General features: G+C 37.9%; 1 protein-coding gene across 1 annotated transcript in view; it reads right to left on the bottom strand.

Annotated features, from left to right (window-relative positions):
- Nucleotides 1–19,378, bottom strand: part of DST (dystonin) — a 215,528-nt gene that overhangs the window by 74,089 nt on the left and 122,061 nt on the right. Inside the window, exons 50-54 of the mRNA XM_070932929.1 lie at nt 13,500–13,661; nt 11,144–11,314; nt 1,921–2,087; nt 617–776; nt 54–380 (exon numbers count right to left, since the gene is read on the bottom strand). Coding sequence (XP_070789030.1) covers nt 54–380; nt 617–776; nt 1,921–2,087; nt 11,144–11,314; nt 13,500–13,661 — 987 coding nt within the window. The remainder of the gene's footprint in view (nt 1–53; nt 381–616; nt 777–1,920; nt 2,088–11,143; nt 11,315–13,499; nt 13,662–19,378) is intronic.

Below are 19,378 nucleotides of genomic sequence, written 5' to 3'. Positions count from 1 at the left end.
ATAATATGATTAATGATGATAAATTAAAAATAACAGAAAATAATGGCAAATACCAGCATTTCAGCGTGCTGTTTCTCTAGTAAATCAGTATTGTAGTCTTGAACTCCCAATTTGCTCAGTTTCTCATGGACTTCATTCAACCAGTTCATCAATTCAACCTCATCTTCTCCAAAAATCTGAGCATTGCAATAGGCTTGTTTCAGGAGCTCAGCCCTACTTCTGCTTTTTTCTTGAACCTCAATGTATCGGCTTTCTGAAGAATCTAATTTCTCTTGAACCATCTCTTTATCTTCCCTGGAGCACAATGTGTTTAAAATTTGACCAATATTAATTGCTTGCTGTAGATTTTTATTGTGAGTGGTGATGTCTTCCTCTAAAGTCTAAATGAAATTTTCAAAGCAGCAGAAAGAAAAAAAAAATGAAAAGAAAATTTAACAAAATCATGTAAACAAATATGAGCACAACTAAATAAAAAAGCAAAAAGAATAAAGCAATTAGAGTGATATAGAAATGCATTAAAAAAAACTCAGGCAAGAAAGTAGAGGAGGAATTTCCAATTCTTCTGAATGAGGAAACTATAAAAGTAACTCCAAGAGGCTGCCCATTAAGGTCTTACTTTATGTTGAGAAATTTGTTGTTGCAGTTTGGAAGCCTGGGTGCCAATGGGTTCTGAATTGGAAAGCTTCTTTTCAGTAGTTGCTAGCCATTCAACCAATGGTTCAAAGGTTTCATGGAACTGCTGCGCTACAGTTGAAATCCCTTCCAACTGGCGATGCCTACAAAATGCCAAGAGAATGAAAAACAAACATTTAGGGATCAAATGCAGGTAAAAGATTCCGGACTTTACAAAGTTTAAAAAAAAATCAGAAATTAAACTTTGTGGCTTAATAATAAAAAGTAATCAAAATAAACACTAGCTCCATCAACAGAACAAAAGTTTGCAACATTTTGTACTTTGTGTTAATCATATTTCAAAATCACATGAAGTATTAGTACCGCTTTATAAATCGTTAATAAGATCACACCTGGAATATTGCATCCAGTTTTGGTTACTACATTACAAAAAAGAAGTTGAGACTTTGGAAAAAGTGCAAAGCAGAGCAACTAAGATGATTAAAGGCCTGGAGACAAACGCATACGAAGAACGGTTACAGGAAATTGGGTATGGCCAGTCTAGAGAAAAGAAGGATTAGGGGGGACATGATAGCAGTATTCCAATATTTGAGGGGCTGCCACAAAGAAAAAGGGATCAACTTATTTTCCAAATAAGTAAGGCAAGGATAAGAAACAATGGATGGAAACTACTCAAGGAGAGAAGCAACTTGGAATTAAGGAGAAGCTTCCCAACAGTGAGAACAATTAACCAGTGGAACAGCTGGCCTTCAGAAATTGTGGGTGCTTCATCACTGGACAGCCACCTGTCTGAAATGGCATAGGGTCTCCTACTTGAGCAGGGGGTTAGATTAGAAGGCCTCCAAGGTCCCTTCAAGCTCTATTCATTGATTGATATTTAACTACTTGCACACAGATTAGTTAGATCTGCTGAACCATTTTACTCTAGGCTAGAATTGTATTAAATTAAATCTCACAGGTGCAAAATATATCAACCCTTTATTAAAATAATACTTAATTTGCCAGCTCCTCCATGCAGTAGACCTTGTCTTTATGCCCATTTTATAATCCACAGTGCCTGCCTTCTAGCTATCAGTCTATTTATTAACCGAGGGAATAGATAAATCATGTTTATTTCACCTGCAGTTCTAGTCCTAACAATGCTAATGCATTTTCTCATCCAGCCTCAAAAGTTAACGCTCATCTTAGAACAAAAATGCTTATACAGCAACTTCAAATTACACAGTTTTCTTTGCTGTAGCTAGAAGAGCTCCCTACTCTACGAGTGAATGAAAATGTTTCAAGTACCTCATTTCTGCTTTATCAAGCAATGCAGCCCATCTGCTATCCAGGAGACTCAGCTGTTTCAAGATCTTTTCTTTATCTGCCGGCTCTGCTGACTCTGCAATTTTTTCCCCTTCACGCTTGATCAATTCAACAGTAGGCTTGCGGTCATCTAACAATCTCTGGAGAAGCTTGAGACAAAATAATCAAAAATTAAATTGCCAGGAAATGATGCCTCTGTGACAAGATGAAGAAGCTGATTATCCAAGGTCTGGCTTACCGGCAAACGGGAAAGATTTAAGCAAGCTGTCTTCTGAAATGGCAGGCAACAGACAGACCAGCATTTATGCTTCCCATTGCATAAATAGCTTATTCATTTATTTAGCGCTGATGGACTAAATAAATCCTGTTGTCAGCTGTAGAGTTACCATATTATTTTCCATTTTTATTTTAAATTTTGTTTCAACATTACACTGACATCTCAGGTTGGCTACAAATAAGCATGCCTTCCTTGCTTTTATGAAATATAGTGCTTTCAGAATAGGACATTCCATTAAGTTATGCAACAGCTCTTCGAGATAGACCAGATCAGGAAACCGACCACAGGAAGGCTAGAATTAGCTTTATTGAGATAGGCTACAATAACAAAATGTCCCAATGTCTGCTTGTGCTTTCATCCCCACCTTCTTATACCCTAGTGAATCAAGGAAAAGTCAGCCTCAGACTCTTCTTAATACTATTTCCCTTCCCAACATGTAAGGAATGCTTCCTTCCTCTTTGTTTACATGATGATTTCTGAATATTTGCTTCAAGAGCATCTCCCTGGCTCTCTGTATGACAGCAGCCATTGTATTTTCAAAAGATGCTGATGAACTCTCTTACTAGGAACACAATATAATACTTGCTCTTACTTTAAAATTATTCTCTTCTGACAGGGCTTTGTATAATATTATTTGTGCCCACCATTCTTTGACCCTGGATATACAAAGTAGTTGTTATTCTGAACACTACCTACAGATGTGTTGTTTTGCGTTTTTTGCATTGTTGTCTTTCCTTTCTATCAATTCATTTCCTGTTAATTCTGTAGCAATGGCTTTATATTTTTGATTTAGCACAATTCTGCGACCATCAGTATTCCTGTATGATCAATTGCTAGCATCAAACTTCCCTACATTAGCCTTTGGAATAATTATTTATAATATGATTACAGCTGAAGACCCGTATCCATCCTTTTTACAAGACAATAGTTGTATTACATACAACAGCAAATGTTATGATATCTTAAGATACTAATTTATTATAGAGTAATCTGTTGTTAAGTGTACTCAAGAAACCAGTTGTTGTTTTACAGGGTTGAGGAGGAGTGGTTGTGAATGATAAACCGTGGGGTTCAAGGTGTCAGGGCATTTATTAATCCCATGTTTGGCTCTGGGACTAATTACCCTGGTTTAGAGGAGATGGGTCGTGGCTTAATCCAAGTTGTCAATAATCTTAAAAGAAACGCGAGAAAGGTTTCTAATAAAACTCATTTATTTGTTATAAAGAAAATAAAACACCTCACTAACTAAGAAAAGTTAATTGTTACATTTTTGAAAATAATTTTCCTGCCGGTCCAAAGACGGACCTTGCTGGCAGGAGAACAAAGGAAAGAGAAGAGTGTGAAGCAAGTGAAGGAATGTGGGTGGATGCGGAAACACGTAGCTTACTGATAAGAAGTTGGCAAAGCTACGGAGAGTCTGACAGTCCAGAAATAATGAGCTCAGCTGGTAAATAAAATAACGCAGTGACATTCCCCTTCTTTTGCCAGTTGAGCGAATATCAGTTCATCATCAAATAAGGCACATCTTCTCACGCAGATACTCGTGTTGAGCTGCTGGAAGTGGTTTGTTGAGCATATCAGCAATTTGATCATGTGTAGATACATATTGCATTTTGACAAAACCTTTTTTCACTAAATGCTTTATGTTTTGGTAACGAATGTCAATGTGTCTGGACCTGGAACCTGTAAAATGAGATTCAGAAAGCCTTCTTCACAGTAGTAAGTGCCTGTGCTTTCTTCGCTTTGTGTCTCTTTGACTTCAACATTTACCGTTTCCATCATATGGCTTTGTAACTCAGTGGAACAATTTTAGACATATAATCAACTTTCATAGACAACTGTCTGTTTATGTCACACCAAGTTGTAACTCTTTCAAGAACCATTAACACATTTTTTTTCTAGTTGCAGATTGGCCTACAAAAATCATATTTGTCAACAGCTGAGAAAACGACACACACAGATTCACCAATTAAATCCCTGCTTATTCTGTTCTTGAAGATAAAAATATGGGCAGTTCAAGAGCATGTGGTAGCATGTAGGGCAAAATAGAAAGCATGCTCTGTAATTGTTCTAATCAGAAAACAGAAGTACTTGGTTAAACAATTGAAGGCAACCCTCTGAGAAAAGACACCGCATGGTGTTTAGTGAATCATCTCTCCAGGCTGTCTGGGAAAGCAAGCAGCCAAGTTGCAGCTGTGCAGAAGAAAAACTATATTTGAGAGTCTCCTGGGTGTATACTGAAAGTTAGCTTGGGAGACAATCCAGATAAATTAAACTTCTTAATTGGAAATTAAGCGTACGGCCAAGCCTTGAGCTGTATTTATTTTTCTCAGGATTATCTAATTACTATGATCATCGTAAGAAAGATTTTACTCTTGGAATGCCCTTAAAATTGTAGCTTTAGGAAAGGATTTTGTGAAAATGCAGCAAAATACATCAGGGTTTCATACACATTGAGTTTATTAGGTTTTTAGGGTTATATTAGCCTACATTGAGGCTTGTTTTGTTATCCATACCTTGTGTATAGACTTTTTATGTGATACTTCCCCTGATAACTGTAAATAAAGTATTAATTGATAACATGGTATTAAGCTAGTGCTAATTCTTAGCAACCACACAGATTGACTTCTACAGAATTATATTAATTACTTCATCTTTCTCTGTGTTGAGCTTTCCTATGTTCATGTATTTTACATTCCATGTTCCCTCTGTAATTCTGTTTTTGCAAGTTAAGATTTTCTTTTTCCATGTGGCAACATTGCAACTTGATGTGCCAAAGATTTCAATCTAGATTTCATCCAATATAAACTCTGTAAAATGGGGCAAAATTAACTTAACAACTATCAGGCTTAGCAATGAAAATTGTGGTTATAAGCCGAGGAGTACCTGTATTAACTGAGATCAGGCTTTCTCTGTAGTAATCAGTTTCCAAAATCATCACTTATCTTTTGCTACCATTTGCAATTGCCAGAATAGCCAAAATAAATGTTTCCTGTGAAGAGTTGTTTATTTTTGACTTCCTGTTTGCTGCTGGCCGCCGCCAGACGTTCCTTTGGGATCGTCAGCTTCCATAGCCTGTCAGAGCCGCCTTCACAACGGAACGGCGGCTCGAAAAAACTCCGTTCCCATGAGGAAACGGAGATAGAGCCGGCAGGGGTGGGTAGAACTCTCTGCAGAGTCCCAAAAGTTTTTCTTTTACTTTTGGGATGGAGCGGATGAGATGCCCCATATCCCCAGCCGCTGCTCCGGGCTTTGGGAGACCTCTGCTAATGCAGAGCTAGGCGTCAAAAGCAAGCCTGCGAATTTGACAGATTACTCAAAGAAAATGTGAGCTGGACCTGTAATACTGAAGCGCAAGTATTTTACTTATCTTTTAAAAATTACTTAAGAGAATAGAGGAAGAGAAAGAGGAAAAAAGGTTTTTTTTAAAATGGCGTCTGCCGCGGCTGGAGAAGAGTTTGAGAGGGAAAGTTCTTCCGTTTTTTATTATTACAATGTAGCGGAATAAATACCACTGGCTACATTTGTAGACAAAACTCCGCTCCTGTTTTTGTTTTTCTCTTTTTCCCCTGGAGGCCTGATTGTTGCTGGCTGGAAGTCTTTTGTCTTGTTTTTTTTTTTCTTCTAACAAAGCCTGCTTAGGCGGAAACATGGCACTGAGGCTTGTGAAGTCAGACAAAAAAATAGGTGGGGGGGATTCCCCCACTAAGAATTTAAAGGAACAAGTTTTAACTCTTCAGTCCCAGAAACCTGATTTTAATATAATAGAATTTCTCTTAGAGGAGATTGAAAGAAGGGATGAGATTGTGAATCAGCAACTTGAAAAATTTAAGCAGGAAACTAAGGAATTGGTGAAATCCAAGTTTGACTTTTTGCAGCAAAAAATTTTAAAAATGTCAGAATTCATGATTCGGTTGGAAATAAATGCTAATTTACTAGAGTCAAAAATGGATGAAATTCAAGACAAATTGGACAATAGAATTCAAAAAATTGAAAATGATTTGTTAAATATTCAGGATTATAGTTCAGAAGAAAAATTTAAAATGGATGCTGATCAAAAGTCTGGTAATGTAGAAACTCTGCAACAGAGGATTGAAAAAGAGGTTCTAAAGATACAATATAATTTTACAGAATATGCAATAAGACTTAGAGGTTTGCAGGAAAATAACAGAGATGACTTAAGGAAAATATCTTCTGAATTTCTAGCTGGGATTTTAAAGATTCAACCTGAGGAAGTGTTTTGTAGGATTGACAGAGCTTATCGAATAAACTCCTGGACTGCCAAGCAAAGGCAATTGCCTAGAGATGTGGTAATCTATTTTTCAGATAAAGAAATTAGGAATAAAATTGTGCAAAATTCCTTCAATTCTAATTTGCAATTGTATGGAAGAAAGATTTGGATTTACAAGGAACTCCCACCTAAGATATTAATGGAAAGGAAGAAATTTGGCTTTCTGGTGTCTGAGTTAAAAAGGAGAAATATTCAATTCCGGTGGGACGTCCCAGTTGGTATTATATTGAGATATCAAGGAGAAAGATACCAGTTAAATACTGTTGAAAGAGCGGAAGAATTTTATCAAAATAGGTTGAAAATGAATTTAACGTCTTCAGATATAATACAGGATAAGCAGAAGGAGCTGGAACTAAAGACAGAGACTGTACCAGATAAATTGCCTTTGGATTTATCGGATACCCCAGCTGGATTATCTACAAATTCGAGAGAAGTGCCATCTGATTTTAATGTGATGACTTATCAAGGCAAGGACAAGCATGGAAACCAATTAGAGGATATACAAGGGATAAAAAAGAAACGCGAGACACAAAAAATTAGGATGGAAGTCAAACCCACAAAAAGAAAACAAAAAAGAAATAGGTTGTGCAAAAATAGAAATTTCTAACCCAAGCAACAGTGAAGCCAGTGATTTTAAAATATGAATGATTATGTGAAAACATAGAGGAGGCGACACATTGGTCAATATCATCCTGAGGATAGTGGCAGATCTCTGCATTGCCGTAATTTTGGGACATGGAAAGAGCCTCAAATTGATGGTTTTGAATTATCTACTTTGAAACTTCTTTTTGTGTTGATAAATATATTATAATTATTTTGAATTATAAGGCAAGAGAATCATATTGGGACATGCAGAAGATCGGGTTGTTACCCAATACGATGATGGAAATTAATAATCCTGATGAAACCCACAATTATTATTATATGGAATATAATTATAATGTCACTCGGGTGGTTGTTTTTACTTTTATATATATAAGAAGATGTTTACTACTGATGGGGGCAGATATGATTGGAGACCTTGAATAAACTGTTGCATCAGCAAGCTATGTTACCCTATTATGGATGTTGGTTCTAACAATCCAGTGGAAAGACTTCAAGAAGATATTATATGGACTATAAATTTAAAGTTATTGTCTTTTCTTTTTTTATTTAGATATAATGGAATATATATATATATATATATATATATATATATTTTTAAGTAGTGTGGGCAGTGAATTAAAGATATCAAGAATTGTTGTGTATGGTAAATTTGTAAGACAGTGGGTGAATAAGCTAGCTACAGATTGATTAGTTTAAGAAAAGGGATTTTTAAGTGATACATTTAGGGGAGTGGAGGAAATGGATAGAGTGGAATAAATGTTAAATTAGATTTTATGGGGAGCCCGCTTTGAAATGTTATTAAAGTAGGACTTATCGTATAGTTTTAAAGTGGAAGGTGGTTTTGAATTGTTGCAATAATGTATAGATATAAAACACTATTATGCTAAATTAGAAGTTATTTTATAATAGTTATAGTATAATGTGTTTGTTTTTTGTTTTGTTTTTTTCTCTTCTTCTTTTCTGAGATGTATGGATAAAGGGGGATTTATAATACTTTTAGTAAGTAAAGGTCAGTATTTTGAGGAGGGAGTAAGTAATCTGTTATGAATTAGGGTTTTTTTTTTTGTTACGAAGAAGTCACAGGGGGGGAAGGGTGGGGAGGGGGGGTTAGGGAGGGGGGGGAGGGGGGGGGAAAAAGGGGGAAAAATTTGTATTTGAAAACTTTTTCAATTAAAAAAAAAAAAAAAAAAGAGTTGTTTATTTTTTATATTTAATTCCAAAATCTTATAATAAAAGTAAATATTCCAAATATATCTTGACTCTTAATCCACATGTACTTTCTTAGATTAAAATCTTATTTAGCGTTTTGCTGTTTATTTCCCATTTTTTACATGTTTAAGCTTGTAATTCATTTTTCACTTGTTCAGAGTTGAAGATAAATTCACTGAATAAAGGGTTTTCAAATTTGTTGTTGCAAAAAGTCTCTAATAGCTTTAAAATGGTTAATAGGCAATTTCCCAAAAGTGATGCTTTTGTGAACTTAGTGTCCTTTAAAAGGCTCTCCTGTGGTTGCAAACAAGATGACTGATCCTATTACTTCTCAATGCTCAAACCCGTGAACAACCACTGTTATCTTGTCTCCTCACAAGAAGCAGCAACACATGTAGTTGCTTTTTGTTAGGAGCACATGTGGACATTCTGTCCTTATCTAGGGACATTCCAAGGAACCACTGGTTCCTTGGTCTTTGCTGTGGTTGTTGGCTCCGCTTTCACAAAGCTCTCTTCAATTTGCCATACCTCCCTTGGAACTTCTCATAAATGCCATTAGCATTCTGAAAGATTATGTGTTGGAATCACCAGCTAAAGGAGAAAGCGGAGTAAAGAGATGTGGAGTCACTATATAGGAGGAAATGTCAGAGCAGACTAGTGATGTCTTATCTACTAGTTCCCAAGGGAATGCAGCCAGACTGGCAAGGTTCTTGTAATATAGGTGACCAACAATAGAGGAACTGCTATGGCCTATTCACAAAGTTGTTCTGGTTTCTTGCACCTGACATTATTCTCGCCTGACTCGCTACCTTCCCTTGGGACCCAGTAGATAGAGTTTCACTAATCTGGTCTATCATGTTTCCTCCCATGAGGTAACTTCATGCTGGCTCACCTCTTTACTCCCTCCTCTCTTTAGCTGGTGATTGTACAATAGGTCATCAGCTTTCCCTCGGTAGCATGTTGAGTACCATCCAACCTGAGAAGTCAATTACCTGGAACTATAACATCAATCACTTTATCTTGTCTATTCATGTGATTTTCTTGGTCAAATACTGAAGCGGTTTACCACTGCATTATCTCATGCAGTATGAAATGATGCCTCTTTCACTAAAGTGATCTGCCATCCCCATTATTTTTATACATTGCTATTGCAACAATGTGGGTGGCCTGCTTGCTTTAGCTGGGCACCTTCTTAGGATGATCTTCATGACTTAGAGGTGACCCTGTTAACAGTATATAATGTTGGCATATATTCCTGGCATTCTTTGCACATCCCTCTCATGAATATTATCATGCTCTGCCATGATAAGGTAGTGTAGTAGAAGCTTCAATGCTGCCAGTAGAATTTGGGAAGGGAGGAAATAAAGTATCTGTATTATTTTGAAGGTTATGGTTATGTTTTGCACTTTGCATACTACATACTACTTAAATATGAGTAAGCCAGTTCTCTGTGGTAGGTAGCTCCAATATAAATACCGTTCTTTGCGTTTATTTTTTTCTGTCAAGTAGACATTTTACTATTCTATTATTAAACTATAAAAAGGTGAAACAAAAAAGTAAAGGTGCTACTCCTATCTTAAAAAAAAAAAACTGCAAATTTTGTTGCCATAAATGGAGGTCATCTCCCCGCCCCCCCTATAGCCGATTCAGGAAGCTGACTTTCACCCAGCACTAAGATTTGTTCAAAAACTGCCAGTTGCTAATCCTGACCCCAACATACTCATCATTTTCTCTTCGAAGGGCTGATTCTGAAAATAGAGTTGTGGATTGAACAATGTTTATTTGATTATAGCAATAGCAATAACACTTAGATGACTTATATACCGCTTCATAGTGCTTTACAGTCCTCTCTAAGCAGTTTACAGAGTCAACATATTGCCCCCAATAATCTGGGTCCTCATTTTACCAACCCTGGAAGGATGGAAGGCTGAATAAATCTTGACCCAGTGGGACTGGAACTGCCAAACTGCTAGCAGCCAGTGATCAGTAGAAGTAGCCTGCAGTACTGCACTCTAACCACTGTACCACTGTGGCTCTTATTATGTAGACCATTCCCTTCTTATTTATATTCAAGTGCATAAATGATGCCAAAATCCATCCAGGGCACTCCAGAGTAATGAAATAACATTAGTGGAGCTAAGAAAGCCTGGGTCTTGTCAGTGCCTTGATAGGGACTATTTGGAAATTCCATTTTTATTCTCTCATATTCCGGGATAGAATGGTATGTAAATGTACAAAAAATAAATTAGGTAACATGCACCTTGGATTTTTTTAATAAAAGTAGTGTAAAATCCTTTATGTGGTATGCCTGGAGCAAGGCTCAAATTACAGAATGAGTGTAAGGCAAAAAAAAAAAAAAATCCAAATGGGAGTTAATTGAATCAGTTGCTTTTATCTCAAAACACTTGTGCTGTTACTCTGAAATAATAATTTGGTATTCACTTCTAAAGAACCTCTGGGGAGACCTTATTCATTTCTGAAATCTCTGATTGGGTACTTCTAACTGGATAAACAAGCATGGAACATTCTAAAATGCAGCTGGTGATGGATAAATTCCTGTAGACTCTGGATTCTGTCCTCCCTGCCTATGTTTCCTCCCCTCCCAGAGGTGAAACAAATTCCCCTGTCTTTTAAAACAGCATAAAGAAAGGGGGGGGAGGAGCTATTATCCCTTCCCATCAAATTCTTCTCTGCCTACCTCCCTATCCTAATTCAAAGTGGACACAGTGCATGAAAGGATAGCTGCATTTCCTTCTAAGTATCTCCATCTCTAGCTCTACAATGAAAGGGGGGGGAAAGATAAATAACTAACTTTCACTTACTTTTTGCTCCTGTATTTGGGCCTTCACAACTTTAAATTCAGCAGATGGGGGCTTCTGATTGGCCACAAGATCTTCTGTATCAATTAACCAGCTAAGAATAGATTCAACAGCATCTTGAAATCTCCCGCAGTGCAACAATGCTTCTTGCAACTGTGCTGCTCTTTGTGCAACCTAAAAATTAAGCATTCGATCCAGTATTTATTGATGCTTCCTGGATGTGACAATATTTGAGTCCTCGACTTACAACCATTCATTTAATGACCATTAGAAGTTACAACGGCACAGACATGACCATTTTTTACAATTACGACCACTGCAAAATCTCAATGGTCACGTGATCAAAATCCAGATGCTTGGCAACTGGCATGTATTTATGACAGCTGCAGTGTCCCAGGGTCATGTGATTCTTTTACGACCTTTTGACAAGCAAAGTCAATGGGGAAGCCACATTCAGTTAACAACCATGTTACTAATTTATCAGTTGCAATGATTCACTTAACAACTGTGGCAGGAAAGGTCACATAATGGGGCAATATTCACTTAATGTCGTGCTTGGTAACAGAAATTTTGGGTTCATTGTGGTCATAAATCAAGAACTACCTGTACTTAGATAATTATTTAAAATCATCTCCACAATATATGAACTGTAATATTGTCAGTCATCAAGACAAAAGACCTAATTCTACATCTAGAATGGGAAAGACAATCTTCACAGTGTCTTCTCTTTCTCTTGAATTTTGCATCAATACTTGGATGGTAAACAAAGTGTCTCCTCAGTTGTCTTCAATCAGTATGATACAGAAAATGCCATTGTACTTACTGTTATTCCCATCAATAAAATAATGGTCTGTTTAGGATAGACTTTCTTATATTTTCCAAGATTTTTGAAATGATACTATCTGACTTTATGTGTTATCAGCAGACATAAAAGGTCTCACACAATGTAATCCTTCATATTCAAATCCAAAAAAAAAGATGCTTTGGAGGAATGCGATGATTAAAGTTTTAATAAACATTAAACTTAAGACCATAATAAATGTATAAAGATTTGTTATAATATCTATTTATTATAATATAAAATACTCATCATATTATAATAATATAAGTGTTCTGCCCCAGCTCCGGATTCCCAAGGATATAGACACACACCAACGGTCCTTATCAAATTTATTAAATAGCAAGAATAAACCAAAGTCCGGCAAAGGTTGGCAACCAGCCCAGAAAGCAAGATAAGACTCTACCAAAAATGCTCTGATGATAATTACAAGTTGTTTCTAGCAAGAAACTTACTAACGACATGTGACTTAAATAGGCTTATTCTCAAGCCTTACTCTCAAGGAGACCTCCTCCTCCTCCTGAGTAGCCACTCCTGCCTTTGGCAGCCCTGCGTGCTCGAGCATTGAGGAGAGGCTCCTCCACTTCACTCTCTCCACTTGAAGGAGCCTCTGGAGGTTCTGAAGGCCCAGGCTGAGTCTCTGCCTCTGGCACCACATCCTCTTCAGCCTCCTCGCTGTCCGACGCGAGCGCCGGGTGTGCCGGCTGCTGGCACACCACACCAGCCTCGTCGGGATCAGCCACAATCCGCGCAGGCCGCTGGCGGGCCACAACAATAAGTAACATGATAAACATACATACAGAGAATACCAAAATCAGGCCCCATCAACCATTTATCTGAAGATTTAATCTAATAAATTGTCAATGGATCCCAACTTTTGGTATTCTCTCTATGTAAGTTTATCACGTTATTATATTCATTATATGATAAACATTTTATATTTATTTTAATAATAATGAGTAATTATTCCTTTCTCATTTGATGCATGAACATTGAACATTCCTAAGTATAGTAATAATTTCTTTGAAAAAAATATTAATATAACATAATGCGACTGGCCTAGGAGGTTTGACTTTTAGTACACTCTGTTAGATGCAGAGCATTAACAGAGCAATTCTTGTTCTATCTTCTAAAGGAGAAACATGTTTTCCTACAATCACAGTACAGCTATGGGAGCAGCCATTTGACCCCTCACCTTAAGAGATGTAGACAGGTACTATATTACCACCCTGTTCAAACCAAATATATTTTTCCAAATTATTTCCAAAACCATATGTAATGCTACTGATAGGTGTCATTTTTAAAATAACATTTTGCGTCCATGTGATAAATATTAGCCTGTGAGGTCAGGAGCTCTATGTGGCTACTGAAGCCTAGGTGATGCTTCATACTTTGGAGATTACATATTATTATGCAGCACACAGCAGGAACTACTATTTAGCAACTATTTAGTGACTTTGTGGTGAGTTATCCAACCCAGTAAAAGCAACAAGTATTTACAGTGAAAACATAGCTTAGTACCTTTTTATTGAGAGTTTTCCACCTTGTATTAATGTCTTCAAGATCCCGCTCAAGGTTATCAGTACTTGCATTTTTAGCAGCACTCTGAATAAGGCCTTGACCCAACCAATTTACCTCCTGCTGCTTAAGTTGCAGTGGTTCAATCTCTTCTTTCTCAAATGCCTATCAAATGAAAAAGGAAAGTAAAGTAAAGTAAAGGGCAAAAGAGCCTGGAACAGCATGTTGAACAAAAGCAGCAACCGGAGCAGATATGCAAAGCATGCTTTTTCTGTGTTGAAAGATAATATTTATATGTAAAATGTACACATGTAAAATTGCACTTAATAGCCTAAAACAATTCAAGGTAAATTTAGATGTTTAGACAGATAGGCAGACACTAAGGATTAACAAACAGTTATTATAAAAGTGGTAACGAACACTATGTTAAAAGTGAAAGTATGACCATAATGATCTGAGTTTAACAGAACTGTGCATGTGTCAAAAATGACTTGGAAGAAGGATTTCAAACCTTCAGTGTGAATGCCATCTCTCTCTCTCTCCACTAGCAAAACAGCCTGAATCTTCCAGTTTCTGTGTAAGGCTAAAATAATAAGTGCTAACATTTTAAAAGTCTCATTACTTTTGGATTTCTTAAATTGATGTATCTTTTTTCAGGCTCATAAGGAACCCTGAAAAAAAAAACTATGCCTGTTTTAATATCTCCTATTCCACCCGAAGTACCTTTTCCCTCTCACTTGTAAAGCATCAACAATCCTAATGTTTAACTCTCCTAACACAGAGACTTCCAAAATCAGTATTCTATATGGCAATTCATGCCAGGCCGAAGAGAATTATTAGGGAAGGTAATCTGAAGATGTTATTCCAAAGTCCTACCTAACTGCTTTGTTTACATGAATATATACGCTCACATCTGTACTTTTTGGAAACACACACCATTAGGTAGCAGACTTTTCCCTACCTATACCCAACAGTGACAATAGTTTGGAATCATTTCATCGGAACAGAATCAGCATCAAGTGCAGTACTCTGCACAGCTGCGGTTTAAAAGCAGTCCAGTGATCTTAGCCGTAACTGAGGGAGCTTGTCATTATTTCCAAATGGCTAATGGGCGATTGGATTTCCAGATCCAGTGTTAAAACAGTATTATCTTATGGCAAAAAAACCTCAAGGCAACTGCAGCAATGGAACTGGATTTGGTCTTATCTCTGGTGCAAAAGCAATGAACAGCAACACTATCCTTTTAAAAGCAGCAGGAATGCTTACAAAAAGTGACAGTAAAACCAATAGTAAATAGCACTGCTGCATTTCCTTGAGATTCCCCTTTGATTTAACCATAACATCACCATAATAAAGGACGTAAATATAATAACCTCAATCCATCAGTCTGAAGGGTCATCCGAGGATATGAAAAGGCAACCAACACCAAACATTTCCCAGTTATTGAGATGGCAAAATTATTTGGGACAAATAATATGCAACCTTTAGCCCTCAGGCAGTTTGGGCAATAAGGCGTTGCCCACCAACATTTGGCGTTGGTGGCAATTAATACAAAGAATGCTAACTGACACCAAAAGTGTAACTTCCATTACACAAAGTGTTGTTAGTACGTATGTAGGAGATAAGCTTACACATACATAGTAGACCCTCTTCTCATACTTATGCCCCCAATTACAAGGAATTTTATGAGAAGTTTTATCATCTTAAAAGATGAGAGTCTGAAAACAATACGTGCTCGAAAGCTGGCATCAAAGACCCGCAGCCATACTTAAGGGATTTCAACACCCTTTGCAAATCTACGCAATGCCAATTAAAGCAGGGGTCCCCAACCCCAGGTCTGCCAGTTTGGAACCGGGCCGCAGAAGTGGTGGATGTGTGTGCACATGTGCATGAAGCTGCATTTGTGAAAGTGGCGCGCATGCAGGAAACCATCCTTTATTCGTGCCGCTGTTGCCATCACTGCTGGTTTGCCAAGCTGGAAAGGTTGGAGGCTGCTGAATTAAAGTCTGAAAACTGGGAGGTATCAATTGTGTATCAACTGGTTAACGCATGTTCTAATTTATTGGAAAAGAATTATACTAAAAACAAGAATTCAAGCTACAAAGAAATCCTGCAAATTTTCATAATAGAGAGGCTACCACTCACATACAAAGAAAGTACACTAAGAAGTAGAAGAATCCTGCTTGAAATAGTTACAGATTGGACAGAGAGAGAAACTAAAACTAAATGTGGGATTAATCCCAAACATGCAAAGATGCCTTTCTTTACACGTTTTAACAATCTTTTCATGGGATAAAGGGAAGATGCCTAGAAGCCACCAAGAATACTATGCATATTTGTGGAATGCAAAGCACATTACAAACATAACGCTATTCTTGATGCATCCAATATTTCATTCATTTCAAGAATATGAAAAAATACGGATTTCAGAATAAGCAGGAAACATCATCACTGGCAACTTCACAAAGGTTTTGCAAAGAAACATTTAGATCTATAATACCCATGGGTAGTGCATTAAGCTCTTGCCTTTTTCAAGAAAGTATATTACAGGTAGTCATTGACCTGCAGCCATTCATTTAGTGTTGTTTTTTTTAAAGTTACAAGAGCACTGAAAATAGTGAATTACGACCAGTCCTTGCACTTATGAATATCACAGCATCCCTATGGTCACATGATCAAAAATTGAGTGCTTGGCAACCAGCATGTATTTTAGATGGTTGCAGTATTCTAGAGTCATGTGATCGCCATTTGTGACCTTCCCAGCCAGCTTCCAACAAGCAAAGCCAATGAGAGAAGCTGGATGATTGTGTGATTCACTTAACAACTGCAATGATTTGCTTAGCAACCATGGCAAGCCACTTTAACAACTGCCTTGCTTAACAGTGGAATATCTGGTCCCAATTGTGATCATTAAGTCTAGGACTACCTACTAAAACATTCCCTTTAAAGCAGGGGGTCAAACTCGATTTCATTGAGGACCGCATCAGGGTTGTGTTTGACCTTGGTAGGCGGGGGGTGGGGGGGTGGCCAGCTCAATGGCACTCGTGTCAGAGGCACCTGTGGTGGCCCGAGCGCTCTGTCAGTGAAAATGGGCTCCTGAGCTCTCTTTTGGCTGCGACAGCCTTCTGCTACCCTCTGCCAGTGAAAATGGAGCTCTGGAGGGCTGCTTGTGGCCCTCCTGAGTTCCGTTTTCGCTGGCAGAGGCACCACGGGCCGGTCCTTCACTGTTTCCAGGGCGGTCCCGTGGGCCAGTTCTAAACTCACTCCTGCTTTAGAGCAACAAACAACTATCAATGATAACTGAGATGCAAAGAGTGACATTCAGCTATTAATTTTGGGACAACTTTGTCTTTTGAGTTGTTCTTTCCACAAGTTCCTACATTAAATGATATCTGAAGTGCCTGTTAAAATTCCAAAGACAAAGAAGAACATCCTACTAAAGGAAAATACAACTCCAGCTACGTTTTAACTCTGTGGAACTAGTTTCAGAATTCTTTGGATACAGATAGTGGTGAAATCCAAAATTTGTTACTACCGGTTCTGTGGGCGTGGCTTGGTGGGGGGAAGGTAATGTGACTGGGTGGGCGTGGCCTTTTTTTTTTTTTACTTTTAAAACCATTTTTTCTACAACCTCTTCGGCGAAGAGGTTGTAAAAAAATGTTTTCAAAAGGCTATGACAATCCCAGCTGAGTTGCCTGATCCGCAGAGGCTTTTTTTCTTTTAAATGCCTCTGATGATCAGGCAACTCAGCTTGGATCGTCAGAGGCATTTAAAAGAAAAAAAGGCTTTTTTTCTTTTAAATGCCTCTGACAATCCAAGCTTTTAAAAAGCCTCTGGCGATCAGGCAACTCATCTGGGATCATCAGAGGCTTTTAAAGCATTTTTTCTACAACCTCTTCAGATGTTATAGAAAAAATGCTTTTAAAAGCCTTTGAGGATCCCAGCTGAGCCACGCGATCATCAAAGGGTTATTTTTTTTACTTTTAAAGCATTTTTTCGGCCAAAGAGGTTGTAGAAAAAATGCTTTTAAAGGTAAAAAAAAAAAAAAAGTCTCTGATGATTGTACGGCTCAACTGGGTATGGGGGGGGGGGCAGGGATTTTTGCTACCGGTTCTCCAAACCACCCGCCTCCATCGCTACCGGATCGGGAGATCTGGTCCGAACCGGGAGCATTTCATCCCTGGATACAGATCTCTGTTTCAAAAATCCACACTTCTTAAAGGTAATTCCACAGCATTCCAAGCCAAGTATTTCCTCAGAATGGTTTAGCAATATATAATTAATATGTGAATACAAGAAGTTAACTTCATTGGAAAAGCTTATCAACAAACTTTAAGCTAAAGTGCCAAGCCTGGCAAAGGTATCACCAAACTGGATGAAACAAGATTTAAAAATGTGAAACTTACAAATACCCTCTCTTTACTTTTCTTCTTTCTACAACGTGGCCCAATAATCATGACCCTTGTAAAACCCCTGCCATTTTAGAAGTATGTCTTGGCATGAAGATGCAAAGAAACCATTTTAATACATGTAACTTGCCTTTAATCTGCATGGTTTGAAAACCACAACAATCATCGCCATTTATAGTTCACAGTTCAATCCTATGCTTGCCTGCTCAGAAGTCATTCTCACTAAACTCAAATAAGTTATTGTTAGGGAAACGTGTAGAGGATTATCAGCTGGGGAAAAAAAACCCAGGCCTATCTGCCTTGAATGGCAGTGAAGGCCTGAAAAGCAGTTTGTGCTACCAGAAATAAAAGGAAGGGCAGGAGGAGAAGCTGAACGTCAACATATCATGAAAGCATTTCATCTGAAGGGAGGCAGGTCCCATCTGGACAATAAATAACCAAGCCGAAACAGCTGGACCTAATCGACCCTGTCACAAATTACCCCTAAATCAATTTAGCAAAATGATCATCTACCAATTTCTGCCTTCTGACATATGTCCACCAAATGATGTTAGGCACCTTCTTGGAAAGATTAACCAAACACGTGCACAAACGTTCAGGAGGCAATCAGAGAAGCAAAACCCAAGTGATGGAAAAGTCAATAGCAATATTACAAAATGTGTTTATGTTTTAATTACCTTATTAGACCTCAGCCCGTTATAAATTGTATCCAAGGTTTCTTCTATAGGTATGCCTGCAACCCTGAAACTGACGTCAGTTCTCACTGGATTTGCTTGGTGACATGAGGTATTCTCAAATTCTAAAGCCTGAGCAGAAATTTGAATTTCATTTGGATCTGTATGTATCATGTTGTGTTCTGTTTGGTGAACGTGTCCATGTTTTACTAAGTCCATTTTATCAGCAGGTATACTTGCATCTTCATAATAAATATCCATATCCTGAGGTGAAATATCCTTTTCAATCATCCTGTCATGGTTTTCTAATGGCTCATTAATTTCAGAGCTGTTCTTCAAGTCCTTTTCGTCTACAATATCTACAGGGATGTCACACTCTCGATCACTCTCCTGAAGCCATTCTGCGTGTGCTAAAATATCCTTTTGTGAAGAAGTCCCTGGATTAAAAGGTCCATCCTGGTGACCTTCCAGGCTCAATAGAGATTTCCCTCCTCTATGCTTTGTGTGTAAAGTATCCTGCAACTTCACTTGGTTGGATCCATTGAGAAGGGAACTCCTTGAGGTGTTATGTTCACTGCTAGACACAGGAGAGAAAAATGTTCCAAATCTGCCTATCAACTGAATGTCCTCTATGGAAGACAGGCTTCTAATCAGATGGGGTCGTTCTGGCAGCCCAACTTGCTTTCCTTCCCTTTCTGTTGGAGGGCTGCACAGACCTGAATCATCATCTTCTGAAGTAAGAGAATTTGTGCCATATTCCTCTTGGCTTCTCACTGCTAAGCCTGTCATTTCGAAAGTC

The sequence above is a fragment of the Pituophis catenifer genome, unplaced genomic scaffold, assembly GCF_029215685.1.
Source record: "Pituophis catenifer annectens isolate HBS135680 unplaced genomic scaffold, rPitCat1.0.hap2 SCAF_1, whole genome shotgun sequence".
Taxonomy (NCBI): domain Eukaryota; kingdom Metazoa; phylum Chordata; class Lepidosauria; order Squamata; family Colubridae; genus Pituophis; species Pituophis catenifer.
The sequence above is the reverse complement of the archived record's forward strand: the minus strand, read 5'-3'. Positions and strand labels throughout refer to the sequence as shown.